This window comes from Neopelma chrysocephalum, unplaced genomic scaffold (assembly GCF_003984885.1).
Source record: "Neopelma chrysocephalum unplaced genomic scaffold, ASM398488v2 Primary Assembly neopelma1_85, whole genome shotgun sequence".
NCBI classification, from domain to species: domain Eukaryota; kingdom Metazoa; phylum Chordata; class Aves; order Passeriformes; family Pipridae; genus Neopelma; species Neopelma chrysocephalum.
Window position 1 is genome coordinate 7,161,357 of NW_020897747.1, and position 15,593 is coordinate 7,176,949.

The 15,593-nt window shown below is 38.2% G+C and overlaps 1 protein-coding gene across 2 annotated transcripts in view; it reads right to left on the reverse strand.

The window, feature by feature from the left end:
- The window catches only part of CFAP58 (cilia and flagella associated protein 58), a 57,529-nt gene that overhangs the window by 17,721 nt on the left and 24,215 nt on the right, over nt 1-15,593 (reverse strand). For both annotated transcript variants that reach the window (XM_027692259.1, XM_027692260.1), the window contains exons 12-16: nt 14,385-14,531; nt 10,792-10,932; nt 10,214-10,437; nt 8,065-8,176; nt 5,818-5,922 (exon numbers count right to left, since the gene is read on the reverse strand). In XM_027692259.1, the coding sequence (XP_027548060.1) occupies nt 5,818-5,922; nt 8,065-8,176; nt 10,214-10,437; nt 10,792-10,932; nt 14,385-14,531 (729 nt within the window). The remainder of the gene's footprint in view (nt 1-5,817; nt 5,923-8,064; nt 8,177-10,213; nt 10,438-10,791; nt 10,933-14,384; nt 14,532-15,593) is intronic.

A 15,593-nucleotide genomic window follows, 5' to 3' on the forward strand; every position in this document is an offset into this window, starting at 1 on the left:
TTGTATTTTGCAGTGGATTTTGCAGTTCACCTGTAAGTTTCAGTGCATACAAAGCAATCTCCCAAACTAGCTCTGCTGAAATTTCTCTAAAAGCAAGATGAGAGAGAAACAATAACGGGCAGGTCAAAAGAGACTTTCAGGGATTCTACAGTCATTAGTTTCCTGAAGTGAATTGCAGTTATTTTTACGAAAATAGACAAAACTAACTTCTGAGAAAAAAACTCTCCAGCTCAGACTATCTACCTACATGTAACATGCAAGTAGGTTATACTCTCAAATTCAAGTAGAATCTACACTGGGCACCAAAAATTTGTAAATTTGAGAATTTGAGAGGATAAAGTAAATCTCAGCCATGTTGAAAGATAAAATCTAAGATAAAACTCATCTGGGCATTAAGAGTACCAAAATAAAGGTAGGCGATAGGAGGGTATTCTCTTCTTTTTCCTAGCAGGCTGGCAGATGAGAAAATCTCTTACTCAGCATTTGAGCACACATTTCTGTATTATGTACTGTATAATGGAAGCTACTCAAGCACTATGAGAGCAATGAAGAACCTAGCAGAAGAATGCCTCATGAAACTCTCGAGGTAGGGAATTTCAGAAGGACTAGGCTCTCATAAACTGGGCTGAAAAAAATTTGTACAAGATTGAAAAAAATTGTATTTTACATAATAAATGGGGAAAAAAATGTGTATAACAAATACAGGTAAGCAAATCCCAAAGTTCCTTCATTTCTTGGGAGAAAACTTTGACTTCAGTAGCTGCCAGCCCGCATAAACCCACATGGTAACACACTGTTCTAAAGCAGATTTCTTTATGAAACTATCGTACCAGATCCGAGAAATAAAGACGGTTGTGTATATGTTCAGACACTATAGCAACAAGCACCTTAAATTGGACAGAATAGCTCTATTACTAAGTTAGCACAAATGAAATAAAACATCTGCCTATTTTGAGTGTTTAGCTACTGAATTGAGTCATGTATCTAAGATATTCATTCACACGCCACTATAAGAATGGAAATTATTTTATTCCCTTTTTACTTGATGTGAGGCATGCAAAAGCTAAGTAATCTGCCCAAGATCACAGATAATCTCTTGCTCTCCCCTCCCCGTATCTCACAACACCTGAAATGGATCTCTGCTGCAGACAGCAGCATCCTTTCTCCTACTCTCTGACAGTGGGACAGTCAGTTCTCTGAGGGATTGAAACGTAGCTCAGAACTTGGCTCAATACAAGGACATGTGGGTGCTATCTGGCTGTAATCTCTGAGTCACATACATGAGCTAATCATGCCTTTTGCCCTGGCACTTTTTGAAACTATGAGCTCAAGACACTAACAGTCTGGAAGCATCGCATCTTGACTGCCCAGTTCTGGGCTTTGATTGCTGACAATTAAGCAATAGTGATTATAAATATATATATATAGGGAAAAGCAATGCTTTCACTATCACATGCAAGCATTAAATAAGACACATTTGCCTCTGCCTCCCTGCACAAATAATCTAGGTTGCAATTCTTTTTTACATTTATGAACAGTCTTCTGAGATGACTGACAAAAGAGGTAACTGACATATAACGTGAATCTTTACGGTTAGCCATTCCAAGACATGCAGCTGAATAAAATTCTGCTCAGTCAGACATAAAATCAAATTAGAAGAGCTCACTCTGAAGAGAAAGAACTACATTTGAAACAAATAAGGCAGTGCATAATTCACTTTTAATGGGATAAGTTCCTAAAACCACACTAATCACAATCCTAACAAGGTAATACCTTCCACTGCGAGTTTACCACATCACTGCTCAGTACACAGCAGAGCAGCAGAGCTTCAGTCATGTGAGGGATTTGCTCCACATGCAAAGCGAGCAACTGATTTTTTGCAGTCAGGATTTGTTCAGCAGAGCACTCCTGTTTATTAATAATTATACCTTATGGCCTTACAACATGTGTTGTTCATCCCATATGTTCACAAAGACTTTCACCCATCATTCAGATCCCTTGGTTAACACACAATATACTTTTCCACAATGCCCTGCAATATTCCTCAACAGTTTACAAAAGAACCAAAAAATGTTCCATCTTACCTGCACAAATTCAGAAGGAAGGTAATGACTCAAACATGAGAGCTGGCTAACGCTGAAGTAACATTTCCTATGTCTTGCAAAAATGGCACTGGATTTTTATTGACCATAAGTATTCAAGATCCTGGGTTTGGATCTGATTTTTAGGACAGCCTTTTTCATCAGCACAGCAGCTCACAACTGTAAGAATGCCTGAGCTAAAGGAGAAAGTATGACCACCTGATTTGCAGCTACTCTTCAAGTAGCATCTCAGGATGTCCACATGTGTTTGGTGTACGAGAGCTGATAGCTTATAACCCAAGATGCTGTACCCACAGGGCACCAGTAAATCAAAACTAAGAAAAGAGTTAATAATTTCTATGACATAGGATAGCTTTTTACACCTTTATTACAGTGTTCAACTATGAAAGTTGTTCTAGCAAAACCCACCATTCACCATGTTGCACATTCACTACCTCTCAGCATACGTCTGATCCAAAAAATGTGCTCTGATGACCAGTTAAGAGATATTTTAGTATGAGATTTTAGAGTCAGGCTGGTTTTTCCTGTACTGTCAGCAATCCAAATATTCTGACTGAAACATAGCGAATCATTCTTTTAATCACATAGCACAGACTGTAGCTTGCTTCTACAGCTTCCTAATTTTTAAACAACTAACAGGTGAGAAATAATGAAAAAGCTAATAAAAAGGATATGATTAAATACACATCAAGAACAGGAAAAGTAAGCAGATGCTTTTCTACCTGCATATACTGTGATACTTACTTAGCAAAAATTTCCATTTATATATCCAGCTGAAACCTTGTTCCCTTGTTCCCTGCATAAACTAGCTTTTCTTTAAAAGACCATTTACCAAAAAAAAAAAAAAGTAACAGTCAGAAGACAGAACTACAGTACATACAATACAAATGGAATTATTTTTCCCTTACACAAACATTATGGCTCTGCTTGAGTATGCAGCAAGGTGAATACCCTACAAATCAAACTGCAGGTTGCTGACACCGGGCTCAACCATTTCCAGACATGGGTTATTGCTAACTCCAAAGATGTTTTTAATACACAATATTCAATCCACCGAGTTTTTTTGCACTCTATTTTATTGCTACACTTTGATGAGAGGGAGTTTGTTATATAATATGCACACACAGAAATCATGGACACAGACAGTCACAAGGTTCCCCTTAAACAGATATCCTATTTTCTAGTGCACACACGTGAAAAAAGGTTATATATGGCAAGCAAGAGATTAAGACCCTTTTAAAGCAGATACACACAATGGCTTTGCCCTGGTCACAGAGCAAGATGTGGATGGAGATAACTGGGAGTGAAGAGGTGTGACTTAGGCAAGCAAACATAACATGGGGAAAGCAGTAGCTCTCTGAATTAAGTTTGTATCCCTCAGCTCCTGTAGTCTCTGACTGTGAACATGGGGGATCTTACACCAACTAGGCACAGGACAAGTCATCAGCAATTCCCCCATTCCTACAAAGGAACAGCAACTGAACTGAACTGAGCTGACTTCCAGGAGAGAGACATAAAAAGATGATGTTGAATGCCTTTAAGCATGAGGAGACCTACCAGGATTTTTAAAAAGAGAGAAGAACTCACAAAGCAAAACAAATTATATTGAGGGGAAAAAATTAAAAATTCCAGAAATGGGAGCTAAATTGCTGCTGTTTCCCATAAATCTAAAGTTCAGTCAGCATCAAACCGAACGCTATCTTTTGAATGGGGACACACGGCTCAGAAGGGGGTCTGGTGAAGCAACCCTTTTGGTGCATGCAGCTCAGCTCTCTCCAGAAAGTTGATGCTACTGCTCTGTTCATTTCCTTCTGCTGGAAGTGTTCCTCAGGCTCACTCCTTCATCAGAGGAGTTTGGAACAAGATAGATTTAGTTTAATAAGTTATTAGCAAGAGTTTTGTTTTAGTGAGTAACAGGATACCATTTCACAGAACAGATATTATCCTCATACCAAGGAAAACCAGTTCAAAGAACAACAAACTACTTGTATGATGTTATCCAGACACTTAGTAGAAACAGCTCAGCTAGTACACTTGACTTTTGAGCCCTAAGCCAGTGACCGATCCAGTAGGACATACAGCCCTCCAAGGAAATGAGCTGGGGTTTTGCTGCATCTCTGGTTACCTCTCGTTACCCACACGCTGCTAGGAAAGAGCTCTATATCAGTCATTGTGGAAGACTCAAAACACTGTGGAAAAACAGAAAAGAGCTCAGAAATGTGCATGGTAAATCCCTGAACACAATGTGGAGCATGATATTTTTGGCCTTTACTGTTAGTCTCTCCAAGGGACAGCATTAATTTCAGCATTGTTGCACAGGAAACTGGTGCCTGAATTGAGGATGCAAAGGAACTCATTAACAATTCTAGCTATAATAATTCAATTTTATATAGCCAAACCCTGTCTCAAATCTAGGAAAATAATAAAAAAACATAGAGTCACCAAAGAAGGACTGTGGTATAGACAGAAAGATTGTATCAAAGGCTAATACAGCAATGTGGGCTTAAATACCTACTATTTCAAAGATTTTCTTGGGCAGGCAACTTAATACCTCTATTTCTCAGTTCTTCAGCTGAAAATAAGGATAATAGCAAAATAGGAACATACTAAGGATAAGGCAAGATACTCAATAGAGACTATGTAAAAATCTAACAGAATTGGGTTTGTCCTTGGGTAAAGCACAGTAAATTTGCAGCTATTTTTGCTACATTTTAAGATAACTATGTCACTGACAGAGTTTCAGTGCTACGAAACAAAGATCACATTTTTCCAAGCAAAGGCACAATACACCATACATTACCTTCAAATGAAATTGCAGATCTATTTTTTCCTATGAAACGAAAAATAGAGACAAACCGTGCCTTGATAACATCTGCTGAGCTTTTTCTCAAGACAGAGGGAGATTCAGGTCACATTCAACTCTACAATGAGTGATACCCAACACAGGCATCAAGACTATTGGTGTATTTAAGACCAAGATTTTAAAATCATGTCTAGAGTTGATAAGCCGTAGCTATTCCTACAGTCACCAGAGAGAAGGAGACAGATTTCCCAGTTTTACACCTATAGTTAAAGCCAAAAGAGTCCTTTTTTTACATTTTATAGCAATGTTTGCAATACAGGAATACAGTCTCTCCTCCATCCTACAACATAAATCTTACTGTTATCACTGGGGTTAAGGGACATCTGATACACTTAAAAAAGATAAGCTATCACAAAAATTATTTCTTGGCAAAGTTCAGCACAAAAGCCTTGAAATCAAACATGGCCCAGACAGCAGCATATCTAAATCACACAAACTCTGTAGGATTTCTTCTGCCAGAAGCCAAGGTAAGCACAAATTGTATTGAACAGGGACTTTCTTTCATGGTGTGGTCATAAGAGTCTTGTTTAAGACGATGAAAAAAAGCCTTTCAAAAAGTCTAAGACTGACTTGAAGATGAATCTCTACCATGAATAAACAAAAGCCAACCTTTAATTAGACTTTCCAGAGTTGTCCAGGTATCAGTAATCAGAATATAAAAATCAACTAATCAGATGCTGCTTGTTCTCTTTCAGCGAGTCAGTGCTGCCATCTATAGCTGTCTAAAGGGCATGCAAGAGAAATTCAAAGTCGTGCATCTAAATAACATTCAGGAAGCATGTCAGTAAACAGAGAATGCAGGGTAAGTCAAATACGTTAATAAGATGGAACAAAACAATGACGCTGCAGTACCTGAAGGAGAAATTCTTTCTCTATCACTTCACTTGTCTTGCTTATAAGCCTCTTCTGTAGTCTCTGTACTTTCTGAATCAGCTCATAGGTAGTGGGGTTGCTGGCCTAGAAAAGAGCAAAGAACTCTCAAAAATATACATGATAACAAGTTAGTGTTTCTTGTTTGCAAATGAAAATCATAATATCTAAGTGTTCAAAAGTAATAAATATAAAAGGGGAGGGGTGGGAGTGTTTGGTTTTGTTTTTTTAAATTGCATGCATACAAGCAGTCCTGAAACTTAATGTATCAATTTTAGCAGCAACTGGAACTGCCCACTGACAAATGAAGAGCAGTGCAAGTACTTTCCACTGTTTAAGAATCTCAACAGTTGCTTTGAACAAAAGAGAGAGTAACTGCAATATAGTCTCAAAACAGGTTGAGAAGTTAAGAGGAACAAATTTGTGGGGTACACTGATGAATTATGAGGCTCTAAAGTGTCCATACATGTGAAATCTCATTCTTCAATGGAATGAAGTGGAAAAAATGGTGACAGTGTATACACTTACTGCTGCCCTCTATCTACATAGCCCATAAAGACCAGGACCTAGCAGACAGCTGTCTCTCTGTCCCTTCTCATTCTTTTGTCACAGATTGAATCTGGAGGATGCTCTAAGGAGCAAAGTAGTAATTCTGTGAGGACCAGCCAGCAAAGCATACTTTCCCACTACTTCATATCTTCTTGTTGGATCTTTTACTGAAGGGCAAACTCTGACTGAAGCTTTTCCCCACTCAGGGATTCATAACACCTCTCTCCCATCTGGTTTCTCTGCTCTCATATGGTGTCTCATAAGGATTAAACTCATACTGCAGTAAAGGCTTCAATAAAGTCCTGCTCTCTATATATCTGCTTGAGCTTATAAGGAACTTGGTATCTCATTGCTCCTAATCTTTTGTCTGATTTTATCTAAATTGACTAATCAATTCAAGCGTAACTAGGACACTAACACAGATACGCACACAGCACTCACAACACAACATCATTTCCTAAGAAACAAGGCTAAAAAGTAGATCAGTCCCCATGATCCACTCAGTCCTTGATTTTTTTATAGTGCTGCCCAAACATAGTGCCAATTGTGACAACTATAGTGATATGAGGGTGTTTGTTCATTAGGAATTGAACCAAAACCCCATCAGGATTATTTCACATGGATCTTGCCATCTGCTGGCCTTTCTGTGTTCCAAATACAAACCAGTAAACTAGAATGGAAAGACATGATTTCCCATTATCATTCTCTTCATACGTTCATTTTCCCAAAACTGGATGTTTTGACTGGCCTGATTTTTCTTTGTTACAAGGTAGTGCTGGAGTTCGTACCTACACATGTTTAACTTAGTTCATCTCCCTTCCATGTGAAAAGCTAATCACATTGTTCAACTTAAGCTCAGCATGGAAAGAGTAACTATTATGTTAGTAAGCACAGTCAAAATATTCAGCTTTGTTTCTGTAGGGACTGAGCACGTTACCACTCATTATTAGAGCAGCTAAGCAACCCAGGCTGGCATCAGATCAGAGACCCATGCAAGAGCAGAATCTCAGATGGCTCTGACTTACATCAAAAATACCCAGTGATGCCAACTGATGTTCATATATTTGGTCTATGCTTGATGGATTTTTTATTTTTCCCCTTCACTTGGCAGGTTCAAATTGTGTGAAAATTTAGATTAGCTGTTTATGTAGAACAGTTGAACTCACATTACCTGGAATGACTATCTTTGGGAGCCCACTGCTGTTTATGTGCAGGCCTCTTCCTTTTCTCACAGATGTAATTTACCTTCTGACTTCATGTCTGTCCATTCTCTAGTCTACCTATTCTATGACCCTTTAAAATTCTGGGTTTCTTCCCATATACATCTCCCTAATTGGTGAGGGTAGGGTTGTATCTTTTCCCCATCGTCCTCTTTCTCATCATCCATGTTAAGGAATCATCCCCTTCTCAATTCACCTTAGGCATTCTTACTCCCTTTAGCATTTGACTGTCTCTTTACAAATCTCTCTGCAATTTTTCATTGAGAAAGTGACACAAAAATAACACTGATTGCATTGTGCAAGGAAACCATTCAGCAGTTAATCATTCCACTGGCGCTAGGGAAATTTCAGTCTGCCTGCCCCTCCACATCATTTGCCTAACAGTAAATGAAATGGGCTTTGTGCTGGGTCACTGATTTGGTAATAGGGGCTTTGGGAACATGAAATGCTCACACATCACCTCTAATTTTCTCCATCTGTGAACTTTCAAGGGTTTCTGCAGTTCTTCTTCCAAAATTTTGCATCGAGTTTGTTCCTTTAACAGTTCCTTCTGCATATGATTAAACTCAAATCTGAAGACCAGCATAAAACAAAAAGAAAAATAACCCACTGAAACCATATTAGTGTGACCAAGGCACTAATATGAACATTAACAAATCATTCTTTCATGCACTACAGTGCACAGGAAGCACTACGTGGAAAACACAGTCACTTTGCCACTACAGCAACACTGTAGTGGCAAAAAAGTTGCAACATTGACATCACTAAACAGGTGCAATCATAAGGTAACACACTTAGACCTCTTCACTTGCTCCATCAAGAATGGCTCAGAAAAGGGACTCTTGGGGAATCTACTCCACAGCCTACTGGATCTCACTGTTCACAGCTTCCCATTTACATTAAGGCCAGAAGGATTGTTAGCTCATCAACCTACAAAACAGTTATGGGTCATATCCAGTAACCCCTGTACAGAATCTAACAGTTTGTGTTTTAAAGAAGTTTTTAAATCTACTTGGCTAATACAATCTGTTAAATAAAACACACTCTAGGGTCTAAGTAAGACAGACACCATTCCTTACAGAACTGAAGTTTGATTTCTTCTACTCTTACTACCTCTCCTCAAGGAATTCCAGGGGTGACTTGTTGCTGAATTCAAAACTACTTGAGCACTGCCAAGATTCTTTGACAACTACGCTTTTATGGTGGGGATACGGAGTTGAGGAGGAGGGGGGGAAAGGCAATTTTTGCAATGGTCTGACCCTGATCATTCTAGTGATTGGATCCTGTAAGTTCTCCAAGGTCAAAAGGAGGTGGGGAATCACGATGTGCCTGCCACTGAATCTTTTCCTGCTAAGCTCAGAGTTACATTTAGCTCAATAGAGAGTAAAATACCTTTTTTTTAACTGTGAGGTTGGAAAAGGTTATGGAAGAGGAAAAAAACTCACATCTCCAATTGGCAAATCAAGAAAGCTAATTAGCAGCACAAGTGATATATGGAGTCTTTCGACAGGCAGTTTTCATGATGGTTTTGGACTTCATTAAAGTATGTGATTGCTGCTGCAGTTAGGAAGAATTGATCTACCCATCATGGCATGCATCACACTACACTTCAATACCATCACTGAGTTTCAATACAGTAACAGACTTTCAGCTGAATGTATTTGGGCAGCAAGTTCAAATCCTATTCCTGTCTGCAGTCAGTCGATGAAAACTGCAATTGCTAATGTTGTGTGCCCAGTTCTCTTTTCTGTTTCACCAAATCAAACTGGCATAATTCCACTGGAGTCAATGGGACTGACCACGGACTGAAGTTAATTTGTTCTGCTGAAAGGCATGGAATTATACTGATAAGCTAAAGATCTAGCCCAAAACTGTGGTAGCTACATAGAATTGGAATGATGGTTATCTGCTAAAAACATAACTGCCTCTCTTTACAAACCAAAACTGATTCTATAGAAAATGACATTAGTTTCCCATCAGGAAAGAATACACCTCTAATGGAGGAGGGTTAAAAAAAGAAATGAAGCATTAAGTCAGAGAAGGAGGAGATAAATCAGGCTTAGGGTATTAAAATTGTGTTTTAAAGAAACACAACCTTCAATGAAAATTTAACTAAATCTTTCTAAGAGAGCATGCCTGCACATAAATCTGGAAGGAGAGAGCTCTGAAAGTGCAGGAGTTTGTCATAAATATGTCAAGTGTTCCCCATACTCTGTGGATTGCTTAAAAAAACCGAGTTCCACTCATCTGAGCCTTGTACCACTGTACCACTAAGCAGCTCACTGAACTATGAACACCTTTTGTGCTGATTTCTGCCAGGTTTATTCTGTAGGCAGTAATTCACAGTACCAAGGGAAATATGGAAACTATTTCAACTTTGGCCAAGATGTTTTCTTTCCTCCTTCCTATATTTTAATTTTCTTAATTGCTGATAAATTGTTTTATAAATTTAATCCAGTTTGTGTTTGAGGTCAAACCAAACAACCTCCTTCTCCAAGGTATAATGCTTGTTGATACAAATCCTTACCATGCATAAAACATGTTTTCTGTCTCAAACACAAAATCATGGCTGCAATCACTATGGAAATGTATTCAATCAGGTTTTCTACCTGAGATCCTCCGCATTAGCCGCACTCTTGCCAAGTATTCCCTTCTCACGCCGAAGTTTTTTGATCTCCAGTCTGAGGATTCGGATGTCCTCCATCCTCTGTCGGTACTCGCTCTCACCCCTGTTTAGGATGGCCTGCTGGATTTTTATCTTTTCATAGAGCAGAGCCACTTCATCATTGCGACGAATAAGCTGGGTCGCCAGGGCATGTCTCTCACTGAGCACCTGTAAGAGCACAGGGCAAAGCAGTGAGCTCAGCTACAGTCCCTTCACACCATCCCCAAGGATCATGACTACATTTGTATCAGTCAAAATCATGTGCATTAAGAGGTTTCACTGTTTTTAATAAAAGAATTATGGCAAGAACCTAATAGTATCCCCTATATGGGTTCAGTCACCTGAACAGTATATACTACATATTCCATTCACTTCAGTATCTTAACATTTTGGTTTTAAAGCACTATAAAGCTTTAGTAGTACCACATTCACAGTAGCTGAGAATCTTCATCTTAAAAATACACTGGACAAATGAGGAAACAAAATGCAGGGTGTTTGAAAACTCAAATTAGAGATTCCTACATTGTCAAATTCCTTCTTGTGCTTCAGCCTCTCTGCATCAGCTTCAGCAATGATATTTAGGAGTTTTCTCTCTTCTGCCTCCTGATTTTCTATGAACGTTTTGGTTTCCATAGCCTGTCTTGTCAAGTTAGCCACTTCAGTCTGATGGAGAGAAAGAATGCGGGTAAACTGTGCTTAGTAATAATTTCGCATTACGCAAACCTACAATTAAGACTTAGGATTTTAAAAAATATTTCATACGTTCTTTTAGCTTCCTGAGACGTACATATTTTGTTAGTTTTTCAGAACAAATCACCAAGACAAGCGGGCATGAAGACCCATAAAGAAATATTGTAAACACTATTTTAATATCATTGTATTATACATAATAGAAATTTGAAAGGATTTTTATCTATGACAGTGGTTCAAGTTGTAATTCAGGGATGCCTCATTTAATAAACCTTAAAAAAAATGTATAGGTCATATTTGGAAAACTTTTCAGGAGTTGTTATTCAAATTTTAAAGTCAGTCTGGGAAGCGAGAAAGGATAGTTCACCTTGCTGAAAAGGGCAACATTCTACGCTGTAGAATAAAAATCAGCATCAACTCAGAAAAGGCTTCAGACTAGAATAACAGAATTGGTGAAGATGTCAACCAGGTACGGAACATCAAAATTAAAGAGCTATAGCACTTTGCTTAGTGGATGTGTAGATGAAGAAGACCGGGAAAAGAAGGCTGTCCCTAAGTGAAGGAGCAGCAAAGCACTGCTAGAGTGACTGCACAGCACTAACAAACTAACACTGCCCAATCGTTCTATCCCACTGTCACAAAATGTATAATTCAAGGCATGTATGTAGATAAAAACTAATAAGGTCTTCTTGGATTATTAGAAGTTTCTATCATTGCTATGCAACTAGAGCCAAGGTGGAACTAGCCAACCACAGTCCATTTCCATAGTTATGAAAACTTTCAAGCCTTGACTCAAAGACTTTGCCACAGCTCTGGCCCTTATAAAGGATGATGTTCAAGCTGCCTTTTGGGAACAAGCATCATTCAGTGTTGAAAGAATTAGGCTGTGACAAAGGCTGCACCTGCAAAAACATCGATTTAAGACAGAAACAGTTCCATCATCGTAATAAAATAGCTTGTTCCATTCTTATTTTCTTTAATAAAATTCTCATTTTCTCATATGTGTGAGACATATCTCTCTTAGTCAGTGTTAGATATTCATCAGAATCCATCAGCTGAATGAAAATGCAAGCCACTTCACACTGAAATGCAATCAACACTGTGCAAAAGCTGCCTACAAATGTAAAACTGCTCATGCGTTCAGTACTGCTGGATAGTACTTTTTTTAATATATCAAAATTCTATGGTCTCCTTATGTCAGAAAAATATGAATTGTAAACAAGAAGTGGCATTAGATGTTGGCAGTAAACATTTATATAAACAAATCTCCTCACTGGAATGCACTAAGTTAAAATAAATCCGAACTGCCTTGTATAGTAAAAAACATAAATACTTTAAGCCACACAAAAGCCCAACAAGCTAACAGGATTTTCAGTTAGATTAAATATGCTGAAAACTACAGTAGGAGGGTCTGTGTACATTAGGTAAGAGAAAAGTAAGTGAATAAACACAGTCACTGGCAAGGAGAAAAATGATCAGGTCTGAAATGGCTGTAAATCAGCACAGCTCACTTGAAGTCAGTTTGGAGAATTTGTAAGAACTGAAGAACAGTCAGCAAGAAAGAATAATGTATATAGGACCTATACCAGTATCTCAAGCCAAATTCAAACTAAATTCTTGTTTAGATTCTGAAATATTACTGTAAGTGAAGAGGTTTTTTTATTGGTGTTAGAGGTGGAAAGAAAATATGAGTTTTACAAAAGTTATAACTGAACACAGAATGCTGAAATAACAAGGCAGAGGTTTTATATCCAGATTTCTAGAAAATGCTAACAAAAAAAATACACATAAACATCTACAAAAATATACAAAGTTTGACTTGCCAGCAGCTCAAATCTGAAGGGCCATATATAGATTGTATCCAATATTCAGATGCTCCGTCAAACCACTCTAATCTGCAAGCCTGTAAGAAGGCCAACTGAAGCCAAAAGATGGCTTTGTACTGGCTTTAATGGAGCCTGGATCAAGCATCCTCTGTTTCATTTACCATGATGACAGATTTTTAAGACCTTTATGCCATCTGAGATAAGCATAAATCCAATGTCTGTATAATCTCATTCCTATGAATCCCAGTTCTCCACAATTTAGCACATTCTTTAAACTTATTTCCCAGGAACAGCTTGCTTACTTCCTTCACATCAGCGCAATCAGGACGAAGTGAGGCTGGCTTGCAACACAAATAATTGTGTTCTTTTGTGCCTGTGACAATCAGCTCCCTCTGAATTCTCTTCTGCTTTAGTATTCAGCAGTGACACTCAGGTAAGAAGACCACAGTGCCCGGCAGCTACTCAGCAATGTCATGTCAATGTATGGACAAACTTGCTAGTGAGTAATTGAGTGTGTAAACCATGCAGCAATCATATATTTGTCAAATAAATGGCAGACAGTTCTGAGGTGATGAGACAGAATTGGGGACTAGTTAAGGCAGAAAGTTGCACACAGGAAATGAGATGTTGTTTGACTTCTCCATCGCTGATAGAACAACTCTGAGACAGATCAGGTACAGGAACACAAATTCATCACCTTTTTACAAAGCCCCATTGACATCTTGTCATAACTGTAATGTGCTGAGAGGGGCTGAAAACTCAAGAAGTCATTGCAGCAAAGCAATAAACTGACAAAAGAAAACATTGTGAAAAGTGACAGAGGACTTTCGGGTTTTTTGAGGTGTTTTTTTTTCCCTGGTATTGTTCTTTTTCTCTAGTGCTTAGTGAAGATTAAAAATAAGCTTCTGTGGACACTAACTCCTTAAATCTTTCCAGAGCACAGCAAATTGGGTTGAGATATCACCACAAATCTAATAGCTTGTGTAAGGATGGGCTGCAGCCAGCACTTAGAAGAACCAGAGCTTCAAGCTCAGATTTCCTTTGATTTACAACAGATTCTTCCTGCTTTATACCACAATATTAAAATAACTTTCTGTGCAGAGGGACCTACTAAAAGGCACTGCCTGACTCTCAGGAGACTAACGTTTGCTAGTTACACAGAAATACAACATTGTGAAGTGTAATATAATGGGGTTTGCACTTAAAAACAGCAGAGAGAAAAGAAGTTTTTAAAAATAAGAAGTTGAATTACAAGGATCCATATTAAAAAGTTTGCTAGAATCAGGCTATCCCCAAAATCCACTTTTCTGAAAGCAAAATGGAACTTTTTAGTAAAAAATGTGCAGTCACCAAGAGATTTAAAGCTTCCAACTGACAGTTCAGGACTTTTTGATAATTAGAGGCAGAGATTAAATTTGTCAGATACACAGAAGATTTGTGCAACTACTATCTCTAAAGTGTACTGAGATCTTGTGCTTCAATTACAGAATAGTTTATTAAAATACAACAAAACAACGACGACAGACCAGAACATAATGCAGTTCTGTGAAATCATGGCAACTATCCTTTGTAGGAAGGTATATATGTAAAGGGTCTTACTTTCAATGATTCCTTCTCCTCCTCTGAATGCTGATGATCCAGATGTGCTTTCTCAAGGGCTACATCTTTGTCTTTGAGCTCCTCCTTCAGCTGATCCAGCTGACGTGTTGAAGTTTTCAGTTTCATCTTCGTATCCGCTATCTCATCCTAATAAACAGAAAGTGTGATCACAGAGAGGGTTAAAAAATGAGCTTATTTGTGATGGGGAGTTCAGGCTGTTTAGATGTCGGAAAATGTAGCCACAGTGCAAGAGAGGAGACATGTTGTACATACTATAAGACATCACTTTTTAATCCAACAGACCAAAACAGTTTCATTAAATGACAATTTTTTTATTATGCCAGCATGACATTGCAATAAAAAAGCCTTTAAAAGATACACTGACAAAAATAATGACCATCAATTATGAGTTTAATAAGCCATTTAATTTAAAGTGCGGGACATACTATAAGAACAAGCAGTCAATCCAAATTATTACGATTCAATCACATCCATCTGTTTTCATGCTTCTAGTAATGTGTTTTTCAATGATGTTTTATGCAGCTGGGGACAAATCTTTGGAGAGAAGCTGGTTTTGTGCAAATTAACATACCCATCAGTGAGATATCTATATGGCTGCAAGGGAAAATAGAAAATGCTTACCTCCATTTTGCCTATGTTCTGCCTTGCACATAGGTGCAAGGGGGAAAAGAGTTCTCAGAGTTTGAGAAGTCCCTGGTATAAGAATATTTAGCAAATATTTTAAGCTCAAAACACAGTGTAAAAAGGCTGGTAACAGTGAAGAGAGATCAGGTCAATAGGAATACTTCTACTCACAGCACAAAGGTGCCTGCCTGTAGAAAATTAACCATTTCATACCAGTGACAGCACATGTTATGACATGAAATGGAAGCTAACAAATTCAGTGTTTAGACAGACATGCTTTTCTGGATCTAATGAAAGTAGTTTTAGAAGCTCACAGAGAAGACATGATAATCTTTCATGTGAATACATCCTCTTTCAATGCAAAACCAGGGTTTTCAAAGCTCTTTCAATACTGTCCACCACAGGTATGGATTTACTTGACAAATGAGTGATGTTTTCTTGCATGAAGTGTTTAGCATAGCTAAGCAAGATCTTGAGTCACGGCAATCTTCACACAAACAGTATGGAGAAAGTGCTGATCAGTAGTAATTTGTCATTAGGCCCAACTGTGCATGTTCAGCCACC